Source organism: Corapipo altera, unplaced genomic scaffold (genome assembly GCF_003945725.1).
Source record: "Corapipo altera isolate COAL_440 unplaced genomic scaffold, ASM394572v1 308, whole genome shotgun sequence".
Taxonomy (NCBI): Eukaryota; Metazoa; Chordata; class Aves; order Passeriformes; family Pipridae; genus Corapipo; species Corapipo altera.
The window spans coordinates 1140027-1167841 of NW_020884925.1; the positions used below are offsets into that span (position 1 = coordinate 1140027).

The 27815-nt window shown below is 45.0% G+C and overlaps 1 protein-coding gene across 1 annotated transcript in view; it reads left to right on the forward strand.

The window, feature by feature from the left end:
* Position 1: 1 nt before the first annotated feature.
* The window catches only part of NEO1 (neogenin 1), a gene marked incomplete at its 5' end in the record, with an annotated part of 170729 nt that continues 142915 nt past the window's right edge, over positions 2-27815 (forward strand). Inside the window, one exon of the mRNA XM_027657552.1 lies at positions 2-41. Within this exon, the coding sequence (XP_027513353.1) occupies positions 2-41 (40 nt within the window). The remainder of the gene's footprint in view (positions 42-27815) is intronic.

Here is a 27815-nt window from a genome sequence, read left to right on the forward strand (position 1 = left end):
CGCGCCCGCCGCGCGGAGCGGCTCCCGGAGCCTCCTCACGGGTAAGCGCGGGGGACACCCCGGCGGCGGCGGGCGCGGACGGTCCGGGGGCGGGGGCGGCCCGGGGCGGTCCCGGCGGGGCGAGCGGTGCCGCGGGGCTGAGCCCGCTCCGCTCCGACCGGGCGGGCACCGCCAGGGGCCACTGCGCGCCTCGGGCAGCGCCGGCGGAGCCTCCCCGCGAACAAGGGGCACCTGGAGCCCCGGCTGCGGGCACTGAAGGCGTCCCCCACCTGTGCGCCCGGCTCCCGGCTCACCCGAGGGCAGGCGGGCACGGGCGGGCTCCGTCCCGGCTCGGCAGCGGTGCTGGAGGCGGCACGGGCTCGGTACCGGCAACCTGTGGGCAGAGGGGAACTTGCCTGGGAACTGCCGCAGTCGCCCAGAAATGAGCGGTCTGGCAGCGTTTCAGCCGCGGTCGTTCTCACACCTTTTACCATTGTTACCTTTAATGATCCGTGATTGAATCCCGGTTCTTTATAGGCTACGGAAAACGCAGTCTGGCCCAGGTGAGGCAGGAGAAGGCTTTCTCTAAAGCCTTTGCATGAGACTATTAATACTGTAGAAGCCTCCCTAGCTTTGCAGCGATGTTATCTGCTCGTTTTGCCAAATACTGGCTTTAAAAAGTAACTTCTTTTTTCCTCCTTGCCAGCAATAAGCTCGTAGGAAGCTTGAAAGAAAATCTGGGCTTGAATGCTGGGATTTAAAAAAAAAAAAAAATAATTCCCGTGTAGAACGATTGAATCTTGGTATTTTAAGAGAAAGCTCTGTGCAAATGGAATTTGGAAAAAACTGCTGGTCAAATGAGTGATTTTTAGCAACTTGGCAAAGTAAGAATGGCTAAACTCTGATATTAAATGGTGTAATTGTTCTGTTTTGAATCACTTTAGGCACTGATGTCTGTGGTAGTTCTCTTTTTGGACACCACTGATGGAACCATGTGTGGTGACTCCTGTTGACAGGGAATATATTTATTTATTCTCTTAAGCACTCTAAGCTTTGCAGATTCCAGGCCTGAAGGAGGTGTTTTTTTTTTTTATATTCTAGTAGGATTCAAAGATCTACAAAGTGCCTGTAACAGATAAGATGCTTTTTTATGTTTAAAATCTTGCCGTGTGATGATTCTTTTCCGGTTTTCCTGCTCTCCTGACAGCTCACTGGTGTTATGGTTGTGTTGGTTGTTCTTTGCTGGTTTAAAACAATCCTTTGTGGTTTGAGGAAATCAAATTGGCAGGTGAAGTTCTGTCTGTTGGAGCCAAATATGTGAATTAAGTCTGCAAAGGGGGAGTGATGTGCTGAAACAATACAGAATAAAACTCTCATCGGAGCAGGAATTTAGAAGTATCATTGTGGGAATATGGGAATCTCTGTTGAACTCCCTCTCTCCTCCTTCTCTCCTATGGAAGGTACCTTTATGTGTCCATGGGTGCTGTCCCCTGGGATCCCTGCTAAGGACCAGGAGCTGGGCTTTCCCTACCTGAGGGTGTTTGTACCTGGTCTTTAGAGGGAGGGAGAGGCTCTCTTGGTTCTCAGTGAAGATGAGATACTCATGTGTGGTGGATGAACTTCATCTTAATTCACACTATTTCCCACCTGATTGCTGTTATTTTTTCTTAAGCAGGGGACATTCCACATGCTTCTATATCGACACAGGGTAGGGAGACCTGCAAGTCCCTCCCTGCTCGTAGGAGAGGGAGTCAGGCAGAGATGTTCCGTGGCATGAAAGTGCTCCTTGGTGTTTTAGATGTGATGGTGACAGTACCACGTCTTCTGTCCCATGCTTTGGGTGAAGCTTCATCTCTTTGGGATGTTGGGAAGAGCCTCCTTGGGCTGGTGCTGAGGGGTGGAGAGGCAGAGGAACACCAGGTTTGTGGGTCCAGGTGGAGCTTCAGCTGTGAGACTCCCAGCTCTGCTTGTCAGGAGTGAAGTGCTGCTTGCTGTGTTTTTAGTGCAAAACCCCACCACGTTGGCATTTTGGTGTGGATAAAAATGCCATAAATGAGCAGAAGTTGCAGATTTGGAAGCCCATGTTCTTTGTATGGAGCTGTGTGTGTTGGAGGGACATTTGATCCCATCTATAAATAGCTGGTCATTGCTCTCTGAAGAAGAAAAGAGTGCAGCTGAATTATTTTAGGAAAAAAAGCTGTATAACTTCATTTATTTGTGTGTCTGCAAACAATAGTGTGTTTTCCAGTCTAGTTGGTTGATCTGCAGATATGGTGAGATGAGATACTGATTTTAGAGTTAGGACAATGTTTCACTTAGCTAAGGGAGTAAAACCAAAAAAACCAGGAAGAAGCATCAAATTAAGCTAAATCTTGCCTGTTTTGTTAAATCTAACTGCTGAATCTTAACTATTTGTTACTGAGTTGAGATTTATGTATAAACTTGGATCTATACAGGATTGCATTATTGGGAATAAAAATGAAGTTGGTGTCAATTTTTAAGAGGAAAGCTGTGATAGCCTGTATACACCATTAAGATTGCAAATGAGATTATTCAAAAGCAGGAAATTTGTTCTGTCTCTCCCTGGTATTCTCAAAGTCCTTGGAATCGATAAGTATTTTGTTGCTAGAGGATAAACTGCTGGTTTGGGAAGTCCTGGTGGAACAGAATTAGCAATTGGTGGGCCTGGAGCTGCACGAGGTGCCCAGAACCAGAGGGGTCTGTGAGCGGCGCGGTGGGAACCACTCCCAGATCCTGCTGCTGGGGATGCTCCTCCTGGGGGGGCTGAGGATGGAGCACAGATCGTTTGGGGTCCCTGGAAACAGGAGGTCGTCATTTGTTTCTGTTTGGTGTGTGCTCCTTGATTATTTCTAATTATATCGCTGGTTAAAAATAGAGCAGAAATATTCAGGTCTCGGTTACGTCCCGAGTCAGCCGAGCACCGGTCCCTCTGCTTGATATTCCCATTCCATATGGACAAATTGCATGGCTTTTGCACTGCATGTTCATTAGTCATCTAAGGAAATTACCTGACTGGCTTATGAAGCTTTCCTAGTTATCTAACACTTCAGTTTAAAAGCTGTCAGGTGTGTGTACACACCTGTGCCTAATGTTTATCACAGGGAAAAGCAGCAAGCAAAAAGTGTCATTAAAAAAAAACAAAACAAAACAAAAATCCCTTGGCTCAGTTACCTCGTGCAAACTTATCAGTTTGAGTAAGGAACTTACATATGGTAGATATTTCCATGGATAAATAAGAGTATTTGGTTGTTCCTGATGATAAAATGCCCTTGTGATTCACATGACATTAACCCTCAAGCAAAGATTTGCAGAGAGGTCTGAAGACTCTGCAGGCACCTAACTGGAGTTTGCTGCCTGGCCAAGAGGAGGAGGGTGATAAGTGTGTGGAAATGGAGTGGGAGTTTAGGAAAACTCCACAAAGAGCAATACAAAAATGTTTCTTAACCTTTGCTTTCGAGCTATAAAAACATTTCACTTGGGCAACATCAGCCTGGGTGTGATGGGGGGGGAGTTGAAAGTGAGTTTTTGTGCCATCACCAGTTTCATGGGGATAACTCGGTGTGTCAAATGTTGCCGATGTGTTTGTAGCCAACTTTTCTAAACATGCAGTGGTTTTATTGATGCAGAATGTCTAAAGTGTCACTTGGAATTGCCCATGAGGAGATACAACTGGAGTTGTTGCTAATAACTAATTAATGCTGGTTTCCTAGAAGGAATCTGTGCTAGTGTTGGGATGTCAGCCAGTGGAAAGGAAGCAGTCCCAGGCACTCAGGGGGTGCTGCTTTGGATTGTCCTGACGAAATACACCCCCGTGCCTCCAATATTTAAATATAATGCCTGAGGCTGTTGAGTTTAAAAAAAGGCAAAATTGTTCTTAATAGAGAAAATTCCTCAGCAGTGTGGAAACAACAGTCATATTTTACTGATTGAGTGCTATTGATTTCAGCCTCCAGTGAAACTGCCAAGATGAAAGTGGTAATCCTGATTAATTCCATATAAATAGATAAGCACGATTTGTATGTGTATAGTTACAGGGTTCTCTAGGAAAACTGAAACCCAGCTTTATACGGTCTATTAAGTGCTTTAATTTCCAGGGATTGTTACCGTTTTCATTCATGCTGAAGAGTATCTTAATTTTACCAAATAAGCAGATTATCAATTCATGATGAATCCTTTTTGCATCAGTTAAAACAGTTTTGTTTTTTCTTACTAAATCTACCCTTCCTAAAGGCAGTGAAGGAACTGGCAGTGTTCTGCTGCTGAACTTTCTTGGGACTTTGGGTAGTTCCCTGGATTATGTAACAACCAGGAGAAGTTTGAGTTGTAGAAAGTGAAGAGGTTTAAAGTTTAATTTTAATGAAAATCATTTAATGTCCTGTTAACAGTCTGCTTAAGTAGCAAATTACTATGAAGGAAAAGGAATTTTCTTTTTTTACACCGTGACTACAGTATCATTCCACTTGTTGCTTCTGGATATTTTGGGATTGGACGTACTGGTAGGAAAAAAAGACAACCAAATCCCTAAAGGTTCTGTTCAGAAGGGACTGTCTACCCTGGGAACTCACTGGGCTCCAATACATAACCTTAGGTAATTTTTTATGGTGTTCACTGATTTTTATCTGCAGCCTCTGAACTTTCCCAGTGCAGCTTTGATTTGCTGCTGTGACGTGACCAGGACCGAGCGTGGCGGTTTTGGGAAGGAACGGACTGGGCATCTCTGGTGTGACAATGTTTTATTTTCCCCTTCCTCTTACATTCACAGTTATTCAGTAGGAAACTTTGTCTTGAGTGAGGTTGTTCCAGAACCAGGGAGTTGTACATCAGAGAGCTTTTCCCCCTGCAGACATGTTGCTGTGCCCACGCTGGCAGTGACTTCCCTGTGCCTGAAGCCCTTGGTGCAGCTGCTGGGTACCACGGAAGGCATTCAGATCTTCTGCTTACCCTGAATTTCTTCACTATCATTTTTTCAATCTATTGATCTTCTTTTCCCTAGTGCACTGCAGAGGTGTTGGCTCATATGCCTGGTTTTTGATAGCGTGGATTTTGCTGATTCAGTTTTTTTGGGTCTCATCAAAGCGTAGCAACTTGCTGGTAATTTTCGGTGTCCTCTGGTCATAAAGTTTTGTCCAGAGATATTTTAAAAGGGGAAAAACTATTCTGTGATTAAATTACCCACTAATTCATATCTGTTCAGAGAATTGAATATACTGCTGTCCTTCAGATTTAATTAAGTTGCTCATACAGGAGGGAAATCATACTCTGTTTTATTATGTTTTATTTTACTATTGCCTTAAAAACACATGGTTTTGTGATTCTGCCCACTGATCCCTAAAACTTTCACTCTCCTAGTTTTCTAGTCACCTATGTGCTTCATATCCTTTGGGGTTTAGGTGTTCCATCAGTAAAGCTCTGTTGGACTTTACCACCTATTTGTGTTTTTTAAACTTTCTCTCTGCCACAGAAGGATGGATAACTTCTGAGGGTCTTTAATTCTGCCTCGTATATATGGACCCTCAATATACTTTACCTTGTTTTTATCTGATGTCTGTCTTGGATGACTTGAAGCTGTCACGTTTTGTGACAGTGGGTCAAAGCATGTGTCAGTAGCCAGCACAGTTGTCTGCCATTATTGTTATTATACTTTGATAAATTTACTGTGTTTGATGTGTTTTTAACTCCTCTGACATGTGTCCAGTGTTGCTGCTGACCCGGAGCAGTGCACTGCACTGCTGTGTGTGTGACATTCAGGACTCTGAGGGTTGGACCAGTGGAGGCTCAACTGGTGTTTCTTGTCTATTAACATATCTAAGTTAGACTTGATCTAGTTTTGAAGAGACACTGTGCTTTTCTACAGCTTCCATTTATTTAATATTCTGCATGTAGCTTCCAGACAGTTGTTAATGGGTGCTTTTCTAGAAGAGTTTTGCTTTATTTCATGTGTTCCTCAGTGTGATGTTTTGAGTCGTGGTAACTCTCAGTTTGCCTTCATGTTTATATGACACTATGAATACATACAGTATTTTTCTGTATATTTATAACAGCACTTCTCACTAAGTTGTCTTGGAAGTAAGAGCTGTAGCTCTGATTGTGTTGTTCCTGTTGACTCCTCTTTTATTTTCCTTTTGGCAGAGCCACCTTTGTGTTCTGCCATCACTAACAGGCTCGAGCACTTGGAGACAACTTCCAGGTTTTTTTCATCCTCGAGTTTGCAGTGTAATGGTCCCACAGCTTGTTTCCAGTTGGGCTGAGATGGAGTTGAGTCCTGTATGAGCTTCATCTTTCTCAGTTTTCCTCTGTAGTTAATGAGCCTGAACATCTCCTCTTAACAGGGCTCTGCGGTTCAGGAGTTGAAACCTTTCAATGTAACTGTAGGGAGGAAGGGAGAGCCACAAATTCCTCCTCCTAAAAGTAGAACAGGCTGCTGGAAGTCAGCTCAGTCATGAGACCTGCCATGACTTCTAAAATCTCTTGAGCATTGGGAAGTGTGGAATAACTCGTCTTGAAAATTTTAAGAGGTTACTGTCACATTGGTTAAAAGAAATAACCAAATAATCACAGAATCATTTAGGTTGGAAAAGCCCACCAAGATAATGGAGTCCAACCATTCCCCAGCACTGCCCAGTCCGTCACTAACCCAGGTCCCCAAGGGCCACATCCTCATGTCTTGTAAATAATCGAATAATTGTTTGACACCAGTGGCTGTTGCAGTGTTGTACACAGCAGAGAGGAAAGCTGGGTGTTAACAAGGAGATGAAATCCTTCCAAAAGCAGTTTATAAAGCCAAATGTTCCTGTTGGAAAACAGGCAAGGGAGGAATTATAAAAGAACTGGAAATAAAGAAAGCTGCATGCAGAGCTGGTTTTTGCCGTGGCAGGACACCTCAGCAGTCTGTAGGACGCTCCAGCACCCCTGGAATTGGAGTTCTCAGTGCTGGGCTGTCGGTGCTCACCTGGCACAAAATGCAGGTGTTTCACTATCGATTTGTGAATCTTTTATGAGAAATGTGCTTGGGCAGATAGGAGACACAGCCCAGATGAAGCTGTAGCCGAATGTTAATCCTATTTTGGTGTTTAGTTTCAGTGTTTCAAGCTGGCAGTGCCGCTGCAAGGAGGGGGACCTGTGTGCTGTGCCCTTCCATTGGCTTTCCTGAGTGTTTGTGGAGGATGTAGAGGATCAGATCAATTCCCTGCTCTGCTGTGCTCCTGCATCAATCCTTGTGCTGGCAGAAGGGAGAGGGAGACATGAACACAGACTGCTCTGTTGGTGGGGGGAGAGATTGGCTTAAAATATGAGTGTGAAAAGCACTGTGAGCAAAACACACCATGTGTCTCGTGTCACCATTTTAATATTTAATATTATGATGTATTACAGCATATAGATTCCAGATATACAGACTGAAACTTGTCAGAAAGTGAGCATTATAGGTTTGCAATGAATTTGCTAATAAAATGTTTCATAAAAGTTTATCTTCAGATTGGTAATGAATTCTCAATTCAGCTTTAATTACAGTTTTGGTTTGCTACTTTTTTCCCACGCTGGAATCTCATTTGTTTGTCTGGTTCTGAAGTAGGAATAAAGCTACAGGTTTCATCTTAAAATACCTATTCCTGAGGAAAGAAATGCAAAACTGCCCAACAGGTTGCAGTTTCAGGAAAGGACAGAGGCCTGGCAGCTCTTTGGATGTACTCCCTGCTCACTTGCTGAAGTCCAGAGGGAACCTCGATTAAGGATGATTGCTTTGCATGGAATATCATTTCTAACAGCTGTATTGTAGCTTTTGGGGGCCAGGACTTGCAAAATCATCCCTGTACCAGTAATGAAATCCTGTAAGGATAACACTGAATGGAAACCTGGTTGGGAGTTTAAGAAAAACTTCAGGTTTTGTAGAGTGTGAGAGTGTGGTAGTGAAGGGAGAGGGGGAGCATCCTTGGCAGCCAGACCAGCCCCCAGCTGAGGACTCTGCCAGCTGGTTTAATGGCCTAGGATGACATTGCTCAGGGAAAAATTAATGTTGAAATTAAGGGCTGGGGGATGTTCCCATCCTGGGAGGCTGGTGAGGAGGTGAGGGGCACTCAGGGAGTGTAGCTTGGGGCAGGTTCAGGGCTGGAAAGCTGCTCCCTTCCTGCACTGTGGCCTCTCTGGGTGTAGCAGAGCAGTTCAAGGGGAGAGTGGTTTGACAGGGCTTAGTTACTCCTTTTTGCTTAAGGAGAGAGCAGTAAAAGGTAGAAATGATCAGGCTGATAGAGCCACCTGTCCCAAGCACTGCAAGGGTCCAATGCACCGTGACTGGTGTGGGTGCTGAGAAAGGGACGGTCCTGGGGGTTACATCTGGAAGCACAGCAGGCTTTTCTTACTCGTTTGCAACAGCAACTTTAACACATTTTATGGGACACTATTTTTATTAGGATTAAGGGCTATTAGAGAGTGCACCGCAGATTTTGGGTGGGACAGCCCTCCCTCATCATTTTCCCAGGTTGCTTCCTTTTCTAGAATCTGACACAACTTGTCTTCTGTTTGAAGTGTAAAATAGCTTATTTATCCAAATCTTCACATGTATTTGTTTGCTCATACTTAGTTGAGGTCTTCGGAGCCTTAATTTTAGTTTCTGTAGTTGTTCTTTTGTTGCTATGGATTCTTTTTACTTATCTCCTTATTTGAAGTCGTGGTAGTTTTGGAAAAACGTCTGGATACTGTGAGGTCAGAGATGGCTGAGATATCTGCAGTCATTTGGTAACCATTTGTGCTGCGGTTTTGTGTAACTTTTTTTTGAGAAGTGGATGAAAGAAAACCCCCACAAACCATAGCTACAGAAAATGGAGTGTCCTCGTGGAACTGCTGAGGGTTTCCAGTTGTGCCACTGAGTGTGAATCTGTGTTCTTGCCCTTTCACTGTTCTGAGTACAGACACGTAGTATTCCTTGTAGGTGATGTAAATATTGTAGGTCTGGCCTGTAATGAGGAGGCAGAATCCGCAAGGCAACAGCACAGCGTGTCAATGGAGGTTTTTATATTTCACATCTGAGGCTTCTGGAGGGGAGAGAAGTCGATTCCTGAATGTGGAAGGAGGAGAACCAGCCTTCAGAGGCATCCAGAGCAGGATTGTGCATTCTAGGCTGGTTAAAGGCTTTTCCTGGCTCAGCCTGATTGGAATCTCATGTGCTCATGGTAACAGCACTGACAGCCCAGTCAGTTTACCCGGAGATAAACCAGTGGTGGTTTTCTGAAGTAACGTTTTCCAGTTGTTTTCTTCACTGTTGTTGCCAGTTTTTCATTTCCCCAGAGGGAACAGTCTAAAGGGAGAAAGCCAGCAGTGATGGCAGCTGAAAATGTCTGTGCTTGGTCTGATCAATGTGTGCAGTTTGCTTTGTCCTGTTTGTTGTTCACTCTGGAACTTGCTGTGGGGGCACCACTGGTTGTGACTCCATAGCAGAGCTTGAACCTGTGCTTTGGAATTTCATCTTTGCTTTAGCATCCTGCCCAGACTTTGTTACTTTAGTGTAGCATTTTCGGGCATGTCCTTTGCTTGTTTATTAAAACAAGGACCTGTAAGAAATAAATTTTTGCCTTTATTTTATCTCCTGTGATGTTAAAAAAAATATCTTCCCCAAGTTTAGCCTATGCAGGTCATTCTTGTGTCTGCAGAAGACTTTGAAAGATTATCAACTGCGTGTTTGTTATTACAGATGAATATATATATGGAGCATATTGATTGCTTAAATCTAATTTAGCTCCTGTAATGTGAGTAACTTTATCATTCTTAACTCGTGTGCTGAAGGGCTGTTGGTTATTGTGTGTGAGTGCTGGAGTGGAGGAGAGGAGGTGACAGTGTGGATTTAAAAGAAAGAAAATAAAATATTAATTGCCCTCTGTAGGTTCTGCCTCACAGCTACTGGTGGTACCGAGTGCCTGGTGGAATCATTACCAAATGCAAAGCTGGATTCACTGCCTGTCTTGACTGGGGTTCCTTTGGGATGCAGAGCAGCTGGATCAAATTGGTCAATGAACCTCAAATCACAACACATTCAGTGAACTACCTGTGTTGCTGGCATCTCATTTCTTGTAACTTGTGCAGTCTTGGATGTCAGCTGTGTTAAGCAAAAGTGCTTTGTACGTCGAGTTGTTGGTTTCTATCAGTGGCCCAAAGATTGAAAACGTGTGTCTTTTTTAAAAACCTGTGTGACTCCTGTAACAAACCAAGAAATGGTTTGAAGTGACAAAATGCACTCAGGGAGCTCAGACAGATTTAAGTCTGTCCTAAGGTGTCAGAAAAAAGTTAGGGTTTGGTTTCAGCGAGGGAGAGATGGGTGCATGTGTCGTAATTCCCTCTTCCTGGCTGTGTGGTCCTAGTCTGGCATTGCCTGTTACCACAGACCATTGGAAAACTGCCATGTCCAGGTTGTGGCATCACTCAGAACACCTGGAAGGAGGTGGTGGAGTGGGGCCACAGTCTGTTCCCTCGTGGCCAGGAAACTGTCCTGGGTGTTCTCACCCATTTCCTTCAAACATTCTTATTAGTGGCTTCAGAAACAGGACTTCTTATTCCTCCAGGGCTGCCAGGGGGGCCCTGTGGGCAAGGAGCTGTTACCCATTCTCTGCCAGTGAGCAGGAATATTGCTGTTGTTGGGAAGCTGTTACAGCTTTTTAGGCAGAGTCTTGGAATTCTAGTACCAAGAAGAGCTTTTGCTTCATCACCTGGAGAATTCCTCTTCAGGCAGTTTCCCTAGGGACTGACAGGCACGTGTTGGATGCTGACCAGAGTGGGTATCGCTGTCAAAGCAGAACCACATTTAATTCATTCCTTTGCCTTTTCTGACAGTGACTGTTACAGTTGTTCAGGCTCTTGGAGCAGTTGGAATCACAAGCATCAATGCTCGTGCTGCAGTTCCTCGTGTGCCCTTCCAGGGCTCTAACACGGCCGTCAGTGGTGGCTGTGTAGGTGTCATTCCATTCTGAGGGGTCATTTCTTAAATGCTTTTGTTCTAAAACACTTGGCTTCCAAGTGTTCCGATGTGCTGGGGGGGGGAAGGTGGATCAAAAGTGGCTGGAAATGCGTCTGTGGGTGTGTCACTGCTCACTGTGAATGGGGGAAAGTGAAAGTGTGAGGCTGCAGAGACTGGGAGGCAAAAAACAGCTTTTAAAAAACCCAAGCCCTTCATTTTTTTAAATTGTAACTGACCTGCTTTTTAGGCTACCAATGAGCACATGCGTGACTCAGAACCTGGTTAAGATGGTGTAAATATTTGGCAAAAAGCTCATAAATGTTATCTTTGAGCAGGCTTTTGATGCAGGAAAGGAGCAGCTGGACAAATTTGCATTTACAAATCATTTACCTAAGGAGAAAGCTCAAGTTCAGTAGCTTATCACAAAGGCATTGCACGTTAATTATTTATCATGTGCTTTGATGCTGGGGCTCTTGCTTTAATAAACCGTTCTGGGGAGGTGGCTGATGGTCCTTTCAGCTCAGCTCCTCTCTCCCTCCCTCCCAGGGTAAACCCTGCAGTGGCTTCCATCAGCCTTTACCTCCCAAGTTACTACTAAGTTGCCTTTCAGAACTTTCTGATAAAATTAGAACCATTGCTGGGATATGTATTTAATTGCTGTGGCTTTTTCATCCCTGAGTGTAACTTTGTTGTCTCTATGAAGGTAGAACTGGACCCAATTTAATTTCTCTCCTTTACATATGTTTTTGCACATTCAAACTTTGCTTTGCAGAAAACAATCAATAAAAAATGTTTATGGTGGAAGTCTGTTTAGAACTGTTTGTGCCATCTGGCAGCATTTAGCTAACTATACTCGACTAAAAAAATGAAATATGGTGGTCTGAACTATCACAGAAAATGGGAACTGCTCTGGTCAATAGGACAGTTACTTTAAGCTTGTAAATTCTTGAGAAACTGTGCAGATGACTTGGAGATATTTTTGAGCACGACTGTAATATCGTGTAAGATCTTTCTGAAGTTGCTTCGTGATTTTTGGTGCACAAAAATACAGATTTTTAGAGTGTACTTCTGGAATGTGGCCATAACCTGCTTTGTGGCATCCACAAGCTAAACTTAAATAGCAATTAGGAAACTGTATGTAAGTCTTGTAGTTAAAATCCCTGTTGGAGTTTTAATGAGAAATTCTCTGTATGAATCTGTTTGCTGGTGGCTTTTGTTTTCAACCCTGAAAAAAATCCTGTTTCCTTTTGCATCCCCCAGCCCGCAGTGTCTGTGGGAAGGTGTTTGAGATGGATAATGTACACACAGACAAAGAGTCATGGGATTGTTTAGGTTGGAAAAGCCCTGTAAGATCCCAGAGTCCGATGGTTCCCCAGCACTGCCAAGGCCACCACTAACCCACGTCCCCAAGGGCCACATCCACCTGTCATTTAAATCCCTCCAGGGATGGGGAGTCCACCACTGCTCTGGGCAGCCTGTGCCAGAGCTGGACAACCCTTTAAGTGAAGAAATTTCCCCCAATATCCAACCTAAATCTCCCCTGGGGCAGCTCGAGGCTGTTTCCTGTTGTCCCTTGGAACACCTGGCTCCACCCTCCTGTCAGGGAGTTGCAGAGAGCAACACCGTTCCCCCTGAGCCCCCTTTCCCCCTTTTCCAGGCTTTGCTACTGGCTGGACATCCAGGAGACTCTGTGGGGAGGCTGGAGCTGCTCCATGAGCAGGGCTCCCGAGAATTAGGGTGGGGAGGGCAGAATACTCCCCTCACCCCAGGATTGTGAGGGATCACATTTATGCTCTTTGTAGCTGTCAGCAATTAGCTTTTCAAGTAAACATTGAAAGGACTTTTAAATGTGTGAAGAAGAGTGTAATTATAAGACTCTTACTACCTTAATGTGGCCTGGAAGCCACACTGGGGTGGAATAGTTTTATTTAAATATATTTACTTGGCGAAGGAGGCAAATGCAAAATCCGAACCCGAATGCCTTAGCGAGGGCCTCCTTCCTCAGCACTGTTTTCTTTGTTAGCCTGGTGCTCCGAGCCTTTCTCAAGTGTTCCTCATTGTAGGAAAAATATTTTTCCTTTCTTAATGCTTTTTTAAAACCACTTTAACCCTTGACCGCTCCGGTACGGTGTTGAATAGGAGAAGAATAGAGTCGCTGGCTGAGCCTGTGCTCGGATTGGAAATAGGAAGGGAAGTTTTGCTTTCTAATTTTGCTTGTTCTCCTTGGTTTTTTTTTCCCCGGGTACAAGGAGTCTGCCTCGCCTCCTGAGCACTTCCTGCGGGAACGGGGGAGTGTCAGAGGATTTGGAGAGATCTTAATTTGCGTGAGGCTCAAACGCGCCGTGAACGGTGGTAATTCAGAGGCACGGCCGGCATTGTGATCCCGACACCCGGCATTGTGATCCCAACACCCGGCATTGTGATCCCAACACCCGTGTCCGGCCGGGCTGGGGTGTCACGGAGCAGGGGCTGTGCTCCGGGCCTGCTCTAATCCTGCCGGCGATATTTTCATTGCCTGACAGAGCACAGGAATGTCTGAGGCCGCCGCAGGGGGCCGGGGAGGCTGCTGGCCATCCATGCAGCGGGATTGAGCCAGGCTGGGATGCCCTGCCCTGGGAGGAGCAACTAGAGCCCGACACATCGTGCTTCCCGGGATGGGCAGGAGGGAGAACTCACCACACGTTGTCCTTCCTGGGATGGACGGGAAGGGAGAACTCACCACACGTTGTCCTTCCTGGGATGGATGGGAAGGGAGAACTCACACTTGGCACATCGTGCTTCCTGGGATGGGCAGGAGGGAGAACTCACTCACTGCACATCATCCTTCCTGGGATGGGCAGGAGGAAAAACACCCAGCACATTGTCCTTCCTGGGGTGGGGAGTAGGGAGAACTCACACCTGGCACATTGTCCTTCCCGGGATGGGTGGGAGGGAGAACTCACACCCAGCACATTGTCCTTCCTGGGGTGGGGAGTAGGGAGAACTCACACCCAGCACATTGTCCTTCCCGGGATGGGTGGGAGGGAGAACTCACACCCAGCACATTGTCCTTCCCAGGATGAGGAGGGATTTGTGCAGCTTTATTTACCTTCCTGTGACTCTGGGCATGAAGGACCAGGTCACACCTTTCACCTGGAGTGACTCCTGCCCTGCTGTACCTCTCCAGTGCCAGCCTTGGGCATTGAGGGGGAGGATCAAAACGATAAGTTTTTAGTGGTGATAAATTCTAGAAGGATTAAGAACTCGAATCGCTGCTTCCAACGTGATGCCTGTCAAAGACAAAGCTTTCCCAATTCCTAGCAGCATTTTTTCTGGGTTATTGTTCATAATGCACACTTGCACTGCAAATGTCTTCACGGGGAAAAGCTACTTTGTAGATTTATGCAGCGAAATAAATCCTGAGTTTTACATCTTGGCAAGAAAAATACATATACCATGAGAGCTAAGTGAATTTTGTTAACCCAAAGTCAAATGCAGAAAAGCCTCGAAGATGTAAATATGTTCAAATTATGTTTCGGTGAACACAACTGATTTCACACATGGCTTATATCGAAAAAATAAATTTTTACATTTCTGAGGCTGAAGTTATGATATTATTCTGAAACCTTACAAAATACTGGGTTATGCCCAAGTTACAAGGAAATGGAGCTGTGTGTCCTGGATGTTGTTTATCCAACCCTGACTCAGTGTTGGAGCTCTTTGATGTAGCCTGTGCTTGACAAGTGTTACGAATCTCACTGATGTTTATAATGATGCCAATATTAAGTCAATTCTTTCTGTGAGCACTGAGCAGCTAATCAATATAAAGAAATTTTTTTGTATCAAAAGTGGATTTCAGTACTACTTTTCTGCCTCTAGCTTTTCTGTGATCTGGGGACACTATTTTGAGAAACAGGTAGAAAAATGTCTTTTTACATGGGTGTTAATTTTGTGGCACAGAAGGGATCTGACAAAGGAATCAAGCTTATTAAATGTATAGTCATTGCAAGGATTTTTCATGTGGGCTAAACAATACAGTTTTTAATACATTAAAGCAGAGAGGTTTGTGGGAATGTGGCACAGAACTGCCTTGTGTCTTGAAAGCTCCACAGAAAACACTGTAATTACGTTCACTAATGTAGAAGAAAACAACCTGTGAATTTGACTCAACAGCTTGTCAGACACAGATGTCACAAAAATATCGAAGTCCTTGTTTTGGTGAGTTTACTAGACTTCCATACCCATCCAAAAATCTCCATGGCATGGGAACTGCAGGCTGCTTTTTAAATTGCAGCAGTTGGAGATAGAGGGTACCACGGACACACATTTGTGCTGCTAAATTCAGATAAAGCCTGATACTGGCTCAAAGGCCAAAACTAGTTTAAAAATTGTCCCCGTCCCTTGCTGTGGGGCAGCCCGGGAGAGCTCAGCTGGGGGGACTGAGCAAGGAGCAGTGAGGAGCAAGGAGCAGAACCCCTGGTGAGGCCGTTGTGCAGAGGAAGTCGGGGCTACTGGAAGGGAGGGATGGGTGGAACACGGTGCTGCTGGGGCAGCTGCTCAGGGGCAGGGAGAAGGTGCCACTCTGGGCCCGTGGTGCTGTTCCATCACCTGAGACAGGGGAGGTGCTCTGGGCTGGCAGCCTCAGGGGCAGTTCCTTGTGCTGCTTGCCTGTCTCTAACTACAGGATTTACCGTGGGCACTGCTGGAGCTGTGGAGAATGTTGTGACAGGAGCGTGACACGGGGCCCTGATGGGGACCCTGAGCTGCACTTTCTGTCACGCTGGCAAATCTTGGCCCGTTTATACCTGTGTACCCTTCTTGTTCTCCTTAGCAGCTTTCTGCTGCCTTTTGTAGGATCTTTTTCCTGTAGATCCTCACCTGTTTCGGCTGCTGTGTGAACTCCAAGGAATTCTGCAGACGTGGAACTGCAGTAGCAGTTGGCTGGGCACTGTCCTCTGCTGGTGCAGCCCCTCTCCAGTAGCTGCTCTGCTGTTTCCAGGCTGTTTGTTTGGAAGAAAAGTAGAAATTAAAATGTGCCGGTCTTTTCATAACAGTTTTCATATGGAGATAAATCTACTTGGCTTGTTACTTTGACAAGTGGATTTTATTGTGATGTGTTGTTGCACTGTTGTTTGGTGCAGATTACACCATTCTTATGCATATGGTCTGGTCACATAATAGTTGATTCATCACTAAAATTGTTCTGGGAAGTGCGGAGCTACCAGCAATTGTCACTTCCCTGAGTCTCTCTGAATGGCTTGAAATCACTCTGAACTCTTGAACTGTCTTTTCTTGTTCCTGGGAATATTAACTTTATCACTTGAGAAACGAGCACGGTTTGTGTGCAGAGAATACACAATATTTCTTCCTTTCAGTCTCCCCGTTTTACTTTACATGGAAATCAAAATATGGAATTCCAAGAGCTGGGTATTCTCACGTGACCGCGGGGTGTAAGGTGACCTCCTTGGCTCTGCTCCCAGGCCAGGAATGTATCGTTTCTTTGAGTTAGACTTTGAAACAGGTATTACTTTACAATTTAATTGGCTGCATACATCTTGAAAAGGATATAAACCAGTGGGTTTTTCCACTATGGAGACATAAAGGCTTGTTTCACAGGAGAGAAGGCATAAACAAGCTGGTACAAGGAGCCCTGTATGAACTGAGCTATACTGTATACTTCAGGGGGGAAAAAAAAATCAGATTTTTTTTTTTTTGCCTTGTGGGTTTTGGCAGCGTCAAACAAAACAGTCAGTGTTCTCTTAGTAAAACTAAAGAATTCTTTTATATCTTGAAAACATATTTAAAGACCCCCCATGTCTCTGTGCGTCCCTGCAAATGTTGTTGAGCCTTAATTTTGCTGGAGGTTCTTCCTTAGTGTGGTCACTGCTGTGTTTGGGGTGTGCTGGGGACAATTTCAGAGCTGGGGCAGCAACCAGCTGCCTTGAAAGCAAAGGCCACTGCCAATTAGAGAAAAGAAAAAAGAGAAATTCAGGATGTTTTGAGGGGTAAACCCTTTGTTTCGGAGGTTTTTTCCCTTTTCTCTTTTTTTAATAACTGAAAGTGATCTAATTAGTGTCTGTAGCTGGATCCAAAAGGCTTTTGCTGACCTATATTCAGACCCCTTTCATCAGCTCCTGTGTGGGGAAGATCTGGGAGCAGTTATTTAGCAGGAAGGAGCCAGACGTTTCGAGGAGGGCGGATAAGCCTCTTAGTTCTTTGAATCTTGTTTTGCTAGTTGTTTGTTCGTTCCTGACTTCAATATTTGTGGCTTATCTTCAATTTTAATCTGCCTCTACTGTTTTGACCCTTCTTTCTTTGTAATCTGTGGCTTTTAATGTCTAAAAGGTCCTAAATATTTGATCAAAATAAGACCTAATTCCCCTTTTGAAAGAATAAATCACTTTAAAAGTGGCAGAAAGAGAAACCATATGCAGGGAAAATGTAGTTTGAGGGGGAAGATGGAGCGTGCAAGCAAACCCAATCAATTACTGAGGCCTGGCACTAATGTTCCCTCTGCTCCCTGCTCAGCCACTTCCAGGCTGCTTGGGTAGTTCCCATTAATCTCTCAAACCTTAAGAGCTCTGGGCACAGGACTTGGGCACGTAAATCCCGTTTTCTCCCTCTTGCCTCCGTCCTGGTTTCCCCACTTTCTGGCCCAGGTGCACTCGGTGTTCTGTTCCCTCAGCAGCTGCTCCCAGCCCTGTTTCACAACTGCTTGGATGGAAGCAGAGCAGGGCTCGGAGTTGGTGTCTCTGCTGGCTCAGAATTGCAGGTGGGATGTCGAGATAAAGGTGTGTCCTTCCCAAGGCTCCAGCAGAGTGTTTCTGCTGCCCAATTTACAGCAAATTCTCCTGGGAAGAGCCCACGGTGAAACCACCACTTTTGAGTCACTCAGACTTGGGGCAAGAGGGTGTCCTTGTTCCTGCTGACTCCTGGAGGTTGTGAAGGAGCTTTGGAGATGTCCAGAGGATGAGCAGCCTTCATCCTGGGCCAAGTTAAACTGATAAACACCCACAGGTTTGGATAACATTATGGCAGAACAGCTCGTAGTTATTTGCTGAAAGACTTAGTGATGATGTTAATCCCGTGTGGGTTTGGGTTCCAAGAACAAGTTGGGAAAAAAATTATTAGAAACTATCACTGTTCTCCCTCCTTACAAAATCTGAGATCTCATTTTCAAGCAATTCCTGACCCATTAGCTCCTGTAAATTTTGTTTAATGTTACCTGATATTTTCTGCCCAAGTGGTTAAAATATTGTTTAAACACAGAGTATCATTTATAGCTGATTTTTTAAAAAACCCTAAATATTTAAAGTTTTGCCTGCTTTAAAATCAACATTTATATTAATGCATAACTAAATATTCTGGCAGCACAAGCCTGACATTTAAAAGAAATTCATACGAGCAGGAGGGGGAAGTCAGTGGATAAGCACTGGAAGTAGAGTTTAAGTAGTCAGCTGGATTCTGACAGACATCAGGCTTTATGCTACTGCAGGGGAAGTTCAGGAGATACTTCACTCAACCTTAAAATATTCATAAGGAACAGGAAAATCGGGGCAACTGTGTGTCCTGCCCCAGTCTGGGAGCGAAGAGGAGCGGGTGGGAAGTGGAAATCACCCCGTGCTCAAAGCTCTGCAGCTCCCAGCTTAGGGAGGCTTTTGTTCAGCACATCTTAGTCTGCCCAACACAGGAAAACTGGGAGTCAAGAGCATTTAGTGTGTGTTGTTTACAAAAAAAATCAACACCCAAACAACTTTCCCCTGTGTTTGCAGCATTCACGTTAATTCTCTGGAAAAGCAGCTTGACGCAGATATTAAGTAATTTTATGTCATAAATATTTCTTTCTCATGTAATAACATTATGTTAAAAGTAATACAGATGGGTTTTAAGCAGTGATTGCCTGATGAGGTACTTAAAATATCTTTCTTGCTCTGAAAATTAAGATTTGGTGTCGTGATTACAGGGTATCTTCTTGAAAATTATCAGCCTGGATTTTTAGGGGGAGATGTTTATGGTAATAAAATGATTATTTTTAGAACAAGCAGAGGATGGGATTACACAAGAAAACTACATTTTCTTGTTTTTCAGAGTAATAGGATTAACAGATTGATCCAAATAGATCAGTTCTTTAGCCTGGCTAAGCACTGAATGGCCACCACCCGTGAAATCCTGACTTAAAAGTCCTGGTGATTTAATTTCTTTAGTTTCAGGTGTAGCACTTTGTGGAAAATAAGTCTGATGGAATTTTAGGAAGTAAGTGGTATATTACACAGCAAGATCAGTGACAGGTAAAACTTTGTTTTGTGAAAACAGAACAAAAAGGGTCTGTTGCATGTGCTGTTTTGAAAAGAAATATTTGTTACTTTAAAGATGAGGAAAAAAATAGGGGTTTGGAGCATGAAGCATCAGGTTAAATGTGCTGTGAAAGAAATCCTTCCCCCCAAATGTTTGTGGTGACTTACTCCATATTCCATTACCTCTTTGAGACTTGCTTTTCCATTTGTGATTGGAGATCCTGCTGCTTCCAGATGAGTTATAAAAAGCGTTGGGCATTACCCGATCAGTTCCTTCTTGTTCTCCTTGGGGTGAGAGGTTTGACCAGAAGAAAAACCCATTGTTATGGAGCCAGAAACAGGTCTGTGTGCACTGTAGGAATGTGCTTTTAATATTCTTGGACAACTTACCTCTCAACGAGAATTGTTGGTGTTGGAGCTGCAAAGACTGAATCAACTTCCTGAGGGGAAGCAATTGTAAAATATCCAGGAAGTCGTTGGGAAATGGGAACTTGTGCTCCTGTGTGCTCACTCTGAAGTGCTCAGACTTCAGCAGCACCAACCAGTGCTCCAGACAGCTCAGAAAATGGAACTGTTCCTCAGGGAGGGAGAACTTTATAGCCTGGATGTCAGAAATGGGACATCAGAGCTCGGCCTCTTAAAAATCTTCGTAAGGGTGCTGAGAAAAAATGGCCCCTGGCAGAGCTCTGCAACGTGCAGGGTCTGCACTGCTGGGAAGGATCTCACTGTCAGGGTTCTTTTGTTGGTCCAGTTTGGGGTTTGAACACCAGCCTGGCAACCTCACTGTACTCCTGTCTGGGGAAAAACAGGCAAATCAGAGAAAACAGGCAAGGGAAGTGTAAGGAGAGGCAGGTCTGGAAGGGGCTGTAAGTGAAGGTTATTGTGTGTAACATCTGGTTTGACAGAGCCCCCCTGGCTTTCCTTGTTTGAACTTCACCTCATCTGGAAACAGCCTTACAGTTGGTGCCTGTGTTGTGCTTTCCCTACTCACAGTTTTCAGCAGTGGCAGTGACATACTGTGGGTTTTGTTGGTTTTCTCCCCTCCCAGCCAGCCCTGGTGGGAGTCACTGCACTGCTGTCCCTGTGTGCTTTATCCTCGCTAGAGCAGATGGGTTTTCAAAGAAAGGTGTGTCTTTTCATGGGATTAAACACCCTTTATGTCTGGGGATTTTTTAAGAACTGGAGTCTATGAGGATAAAGAATGTTTTAGATGATTAAATGTGTTCTTTGGCTGCTGTAATAGGCACGAGCTCTTTGGTTTTGTGTTATTAATGTAAATCAGACCTATTGGCGTGTAGGTACATAGTCCCACGTGGAATAAGGATTGGGTAGCAACTGCCACAAGAGCATCTAATCAGCCTGTCCTCCTGCCTTATGATAATGTATATGAGAAATAACTTTTTTTGTTTGAATGTGACCATTTTCAAACTTGAGCAGTTCAAGTTCAGGCTTTTCCTAAATCTGACAACATTTAAAAAGGTGTTTCTCAAATTTGAGAATGTTCTTGAGCACAACTGAAAGCTTTGAGAAGTTTTTGGGGTGTGCAGGGAGTTGTTGCAGGTTACTGTGGTGGGTGTTTTGGGGCAGTACCTTCACAATTTGCACAGATGCTGTTCCCTTGTCCGAGTGTCTGAGGGAGCTGCTCAGTGCAGAGTTACTGTCCATCAGCATTCCCATCAGGAAATTAGATGTACACTTGCCCTGGGCACTGCTGCTGTGCAACTACAGGCGTGTTCTCATTGTCTCAGTGTTCCTATTGCTTTGGTTTGCCTTTACAACACAAATCTGTAAGGAAGGAGGGAAGTGATTAATAACTCTGCCAACAGTGTAGTGAATATTTCTTGGAATATATTTGTAATTAGCATTGAAATACTGTGTGGATTTTTTTATGGTCCAAACAGTGACGGCTGTTTTCATCTTGAGAGCAGTAAATCTTCCTCGACTTCATTTGTTTTTTATTCATTTATGGGGCCTCTTATAAATGATCTTTGTCAAATGTGCTTAAGATTTGCAAATGTAGACTTGGGAGTTTCTGCTGTAGGGACTGTGTGTGCTCACATGTAACAAATGCACACAATCACTTTGTACAGATGTACAAAGTGAGCCTTGGTGACTTGAAGGCAGCACAAATATCAATACAGGTGGCTGTTGGGTGGACAGAAGGGTTTTGGACTTGCTGTTTCCATCTCTGACATGCAGACAGTTTTCACTGCTCGGCTCCATTACAGTTTGAGCGTGGATTTTGGGGCTCATTTTTTAGCTGTGGTCTCTCAGTGGGTTTAGCCATTTTAGCAGCTTGTAGGATGAGTTAGCAAATCCCTGTGTGCTGTTCTGTGCACTCTCACAGAGCTGTCCTTGCCTGCTGGAACTGCACTAATTGGGGTGTGATTAAACTGATTTACTTCTGAAGAGAATAAATCCGAGTACATCACTAATGAACTCTAGAAGGTCATTTAACTTGTTTCTTTTCCTTCCTTCTGCCTGTTTTCATGTGTAAACTGGAAATTTTGCAGAACTTGCAGTCAAGTCTGTTTGGGCAGCACCAAAGCCAGTGATAGCCAAACTTTTGAGACATTCAGGCACAGTGCAATGTAAGTAGTGCTGAAGGCTGAATGTGCAGGGTTCACCTCGTCCCTCCCTTCCCCTCTCCTGGGTTTAGAAAGGGATTTGATAAAGGAAAAGAACTTTGGGAGCTATTTTAATCTGGAGTTAACAATGTAAGAAGTGGTGCTAGAATTTGATCCAATATTTATAGATTTCTGCTGTCAAAGAGTTAAAACAACCTCAAGAGAAAAGTCTAAAATTCATTTTTTTTAGTCATTGTTTAAAGCTGAACGATTTGTGGGGTCCTCAAGAGTTTTGTAAAGAATTCAATTAGTGAGAGTTTTGCATGTTCCTGTTCAGTCCAGCTGTTTGTTTTCAGTGGAACTGCTTTTCTTCTGCAGCTTCTGAATTTTGCTGTTGTTCCTGCAATAGAATCCCCAGGGAAGGCAGTTGTGTAACACCAGGTGAGACTTGGCTGAGAACTCTTGTACTCACGAAGACCCATCTGCCCTTTCTCTAAATCCCCATCCTGCTCTGATGTCACTTGCTGAGGCTTCTCCTAGAGGGTAATTTGTTGTTTAATTGTTGTATTTCTGGTGTGTTGATGTCTCTGTAGGCTGAAAGTGAGGCAGTTTTAATGTATCTCAGCCGTACTTGGCTCTTCAAATATTTTAGTTGTGTGTTTTATGGGAGCTGATTTGTGCTGGGGCACTCTCTTGAGGAGGGGCTGTGTGGGGATCCTGTACATGTAAGTCACTCAGTTTGCAGGACAGCTACAGGTTCAGTTTTGCTTGGATCTCTCTTTTGTCAAGGATTGGCTTCTGTGAGAATCCTCACTCAGTCCCCACACTGGTCCTTGGGAGATAAAGACTCACCCGTGTGACATGGGAAGTGTTTTCCACTCAGCTCTCTGACACTTTGCTCATAAAATTATTAGGAAGTGGCCACCTACGATCTGTGCAGGGCTGGAACTTCCTGTGTGAACAAACCCAGGGCTGGCACCTGCTGGGAGCAGGGGAGGAGGTGCTGGGGCAGGAGCAGTCGAGGGTCTGCTCGTGGCACCTGAGCTTTCCTAAGTCACCTGAGAGCCACAGGCGGGACGGGACGCAGGAGAGCATTCCTGCCACGCGTCAATCCACGCTTTCCTCAGGATTACCCACTGGGTGGGGGGCTGCTGTCTGTTGGAATTGCACTTGGTATGCTTTGGGCCTTGTAGAATTCAGGGTATGACACCCATATCTGTGGATTTGGGAAGGAGAAGCAGCTCTCCGTGCAGGAGCAGCCATCAGGACGCTGGGAACGGCCGGTGTGTGCTGGGCAGGGTGGGCCCTGGGGCACTGGGGAAGCTGCTGACTCCCAGCAGAGGCTCCCTGTGCCATGCTGGTGCTGGTATTGGCCATTCCCCATGGAAGTGCTGTTTCCCTGGACCCTGGAGTGCAGAGGGTCAGGCTGTGCCAGCTCTGGTGTCCTGGTGACTCCCAGCCACGAGCTGTGTCGGTGCTGCACAGCCCTGCCAACGCTGCTCCAGCTCCCAGGAAACGGGCAGCAAACTGGGCAAGGACTATTTTGGGGAATTTTAAAGTAGAGAATGCCTGAACATAAATAGACTTCCCCATCCACTAATGAAAGCACTGGGGTTTAATTTGACTTAGCATGCTTTCTGGTTATGCTAAATTACTTTGATGTGGCCCTTGTGGTTATGTATTGAATTTTTTTTTGCAGCGTGCTGGCTCCTCTGGCTTAAAGCCTGCATGGACCAGTGCTGGAGCAGATTTTGTTGGTAAAGCCTCTGTAGGTGTAAGGACAAGAAAGGAGAATTTGAATTATTCAACTGTAAGTCTAGTAAATATTGACTAAATGTAGTTTGGGGCAGGGGTAAGTCTCCTGAATGGAAAGGCAAATTTCAGCCTAAAGGGGAATTCTAAATGCAGGCTCTAGTTGTGTTTAAACAAAGTCTCCAATGGCCTATAGGTAAGACTCTCTGCTGTGCAGCAGTTATTATACATTACCACTGGGCTAAGGTTTCCCATGTGGTGGGTTCCCAACTGTGCCAGTGTCGGCGGCATTTATGGGAAGTTTTCCATGAGGAACCTTTACTGGGTTTCCAAAAGCTTTACACAAAATAGCTTCTGATTTCCTGCCATTTCTGTGTGAGTTTAACCTGCTGTTTTCCATTTGTCTGGAAGCCCCTCCCTTGACGTTTGTTGTGGTTTGTGTTTGAAGGTATTGGGGGTTCTCCTTAGGACCTCGTGGTCTTGGTCTCCAGGTCAGAACCGTGCAAGAGCCGTCCTCCTCACACAGCAGCACGTCAAGGAGCGTGCCAGGGTGGGCAGGGAACCCTTTCCCCTTTAAACATGGCTTTGTAAAACCTGAGCAACTGCTGTAGCTCCTCTGAGCTGACCCAGAACCAGATGGACTCAGTTAATTCAAACTGTTTATTTAGGGCATAGTTCGCAGACTAAAACGTCCTGAAGTGATGCACCTTTTTAAATGGTCTGTCCCGTGATTGTCCTTGAAATCCCAGCTTTCCTTCAGGTCATACATGAATAGTGCTTATCCATACAGACAATGTTTGCCTTTAACCATCTTGGACAATCCCTCAGGTGTCTGAGTTCAGTTCACCTGACATTAATGGAGAGGAATTGGTCCAGCCTTTGTTCTTGCCAGGTGTGTGATCCACAGGGAGGTCTGAGCTGGCACCTTGCTCTTGGAGCTGCTGAGAGGGGGAAGAAAACCTTGGCTTAGAGTGGAGTCGTGGCTGAGTGAGGGGATGGACAACACGTCTGGAAACACAGCTGGAGTTACGTGATCTGTCCCTTCACAGCTTTAGGATTACAACAGAAAGGTGTTTAAACTGGTGTTCATTTAAATGTGAGCCGAGTGATGAAGTTAATACTTCTGGTGCCCAGCCCTCAGTACCAGCACTCTGTGTTTATCTGCATTTATCCCACTCATCACAAAATGTTTGGAAACAGGCACTCTGAACACCTGTTTTGAAGGTAAAAAAAGGACTTTTATGTATTGCTTTGTAGCAGTTGCATGGTTCATGGCTGGCAGGTAGCACCTCATTCCTCGAGGTTGCATCTTTCCCCAAATCAGTACACGGACACTGATGCCAAGCGCTTGCATTCGGTCATGCAAAAATTGTTTTGAAGAACTTCTGTCAAAACGAAGGGTCAGAGTTGAAAATTCGCCAAAAGTGTTGCGGATTCAGTGCTTTTCTTGTGTTTCGGGGAGAAATTTGTATTGTTCCCGTTCCACTGATAACCATTGACCTCAGAAGAAATCGGGTCATGTCCTTCAGTCGCAGTGGCCTCGTTAAGATGCACAACGAACAAAACAGCTGAAATCCAGGATTATCCAGGAGAGGGGGTTGATTTAAGAAAAATGTCCTCACAAAGAAATTAATTTAGGCTGCAGCTGATTGGATTCCTGAATTTTATTTCATCGTTTGATACTTAGGGCTGTTCAAACGATTTTTTTAAATGATCTGCTGTTTTGCCAACAAATTGTTTCCCTTCCAACGACTGGGGTAGTTGTGCAGTGTGAAAATCCAGAGAGGGGACAGGGGGAGTATCCAAACGCTGTCTGTGCCTCCCCATAGATCCAATCTGATGAACACTTTGTAATTGGGAACTGCTTTGGATAATCTCTCCACGGATGGGGCTGCTAAAGGTCTGTTCCTGCCTCATCTGTTGTTTTCCAGCAGACGGATCACAATGCCCGAGCCCATGGAATGGCAGAGCTGCTGCCTTTGTTCAGTGCTTCCCATTTGGTGCATTAGGAGCCTGGAATCCCCAAGGCTTGAAAAGAACTTGGGTGATTAAGATCTTAGATAAGTTAGAGGCCAGTTAAAAAATGATAATATTTGCTACTATTTTAGTTTATGGTTGCTACAATAACAATGTTTGTTTTTAATAAGGCATTTCTTGAAAGGAAAGGAGAAAAAACCCCAATGCTTATGTTAAGGTCATAAATAGTCTTGTCCTTCTTTAAGTCTGTGTGTGCACATTGAGCAGGGGTAAAAGCTGGTGTCACAGCGGAGGGGATTTTGGTTAATCTTGCTTGTTGCTGTGCTTTTGCTCTACAGAGCTGTATTAATTATTGACAAGACTGGCCTAATCCACAGCCACTGCAGGCTGAGGCATTAATTTACCCCACAGCCTGCTGTGAGTAGGGAAAAAGGAAAAATGGAGTCTCTCTAGGTTTGAGTCCATATTTTCAAAGCCAGAAGCGTGGCTCCATGTGGTGTTGGGTATCACTTAGCTCAGGGTGCTGGGCTGAGCCTGGGATGGAGTGGTGTGTCCATACCAAATGCAGGCTTTATTTAGGTGAAAACTCTCATTCTGGAAATAGTGAAAAAGCTCTGCACGTGGAACTGACCTTGATATGTTTTGATGTTTAGGTAGGAGATGAAATTTGTATTTCTGTGGCTCTCTTTGTTCATGTGTTCTCCATGTCCTGCCTCTGGCTCTCTCTGGTGGAGAACTACTTTCATATTTACTGCAGAGCCATCTGTGGCTGCCACAGCTGCTTTGCTTAAGGTGTGGTGCAGAAGTTTGGAGAATCTACTGCAGAAATGAAATTAAATATTGGTTAATGGTAATTGTTGTAGTAACACTCAATTTTGAGTGATCAGCAAAGTTAAGGCAGGTTGGTGATTTGAGTCTTAGCTTTCCAGAGAAGTGGTTAATTATGTTTGCCTTGATTTTTTTTTTTAATGTTGTTTTGGTTTTGTTGAGCTGTGCTGTGTTCCAGAGTCCCAGTAGCTTTAAAACACTTAATTTGCTTCACTGAATCAGTTACCCTCTCACTGACTTTTTAATTTACTTCCTCCCCCCCCCCATCTTCCAGATCCATTGCTAATGTGGCCCTTCATTTTCAGTAAAAACTCACCACCAGTCCAGGATTCACAATAAATTGGTCAATCATTTCAGTCATTTTGTAAGCACTGCTTCACCTGGTTTTTGACTAACAGCAGGATATTTCTGTTTATATATGAATTTCAGAGAGTTACTTCACACAAAACAAGGTATTTCTTCACATCTAATCCCCCTGGGACAAAGAAAGGGTTTTATAGAGTCTGTCATAGAAACAGGCTGCATATTCTTTATTAGAAGTGACAAAGGGATTTGGACAAATGAGGGCAAACTGATTTGGTCTTAGTGCTATTTCCATGATTGAAGTTCTTTGTCAAATCAGATGTGTGATGTGGAACTGGTGGGTGCCTGAGGGGAGGGAGCTGCGGGTTTGCAGGTGCCTCAGTAGGTTCTTCGATCCTCAGAGGGCAAAGAACTTCCCTGGGAGGAGCTGCCAAGGAGGTGCTGTGGGTTGGGCAGGGAACGCTGTGGGGAGACATTGCTCAGGGATGAAGATGTGGTGGAAAAGATAAGTTTCCAGCAGGAAGTGTGAAGAGGAGGTGAATGGATGTTGGGACTGCTGCCTCCCTTCACACTGTGGTTCCGAGCTGCTCGTGGTCCTGCTGAGGAGCTGCTGATGCAGTTCCTGACCGTGGGCTCTTGTTCCGAGTGTTCCTCCCTGATTACGTTTTTCTCCCCTTCCTGCTCTGTCTGAGCCACTTTCCTCTGGCCACATTTCCTGGTCCTCACCCTTCCAGCCCTCCCAGTGTGTCCCACAGCAGCGTGTTCCTCCTGTTCCCAGGAGAGCTCCTGAACCTGGGCTGGGAGGTCTGTCTTGGAGGACTGTGCTTAAAGTGGAGCTTGAGAGCCACTTGGGATCCTGATGCCTCCCTGTTAGACATGAGAGATCCTGTTCCACCTTACCAGTGGTTGGAAAGGTGCCAGCGTGGGTGGGATGAGCTCGTGGATCTGCTCCCTCAGCCCTGTGAATTTGGGCACTGTGGAACTCTCATGTTTGGGAAGCATCCACAACACCCCCACACCTGGAGTGTCATTGTTGCCTCTGCACAACGAAATCCTACGGTTTCTTGGCCCATCTTTAACTTCTTGGGCTCCTGGGGGACTTCATAAAGATCACTTCCTCCAGCAAAGCTGCTGACATGGAGCAAAAGCCATCAATAAATTATTCACGTGCTGCTC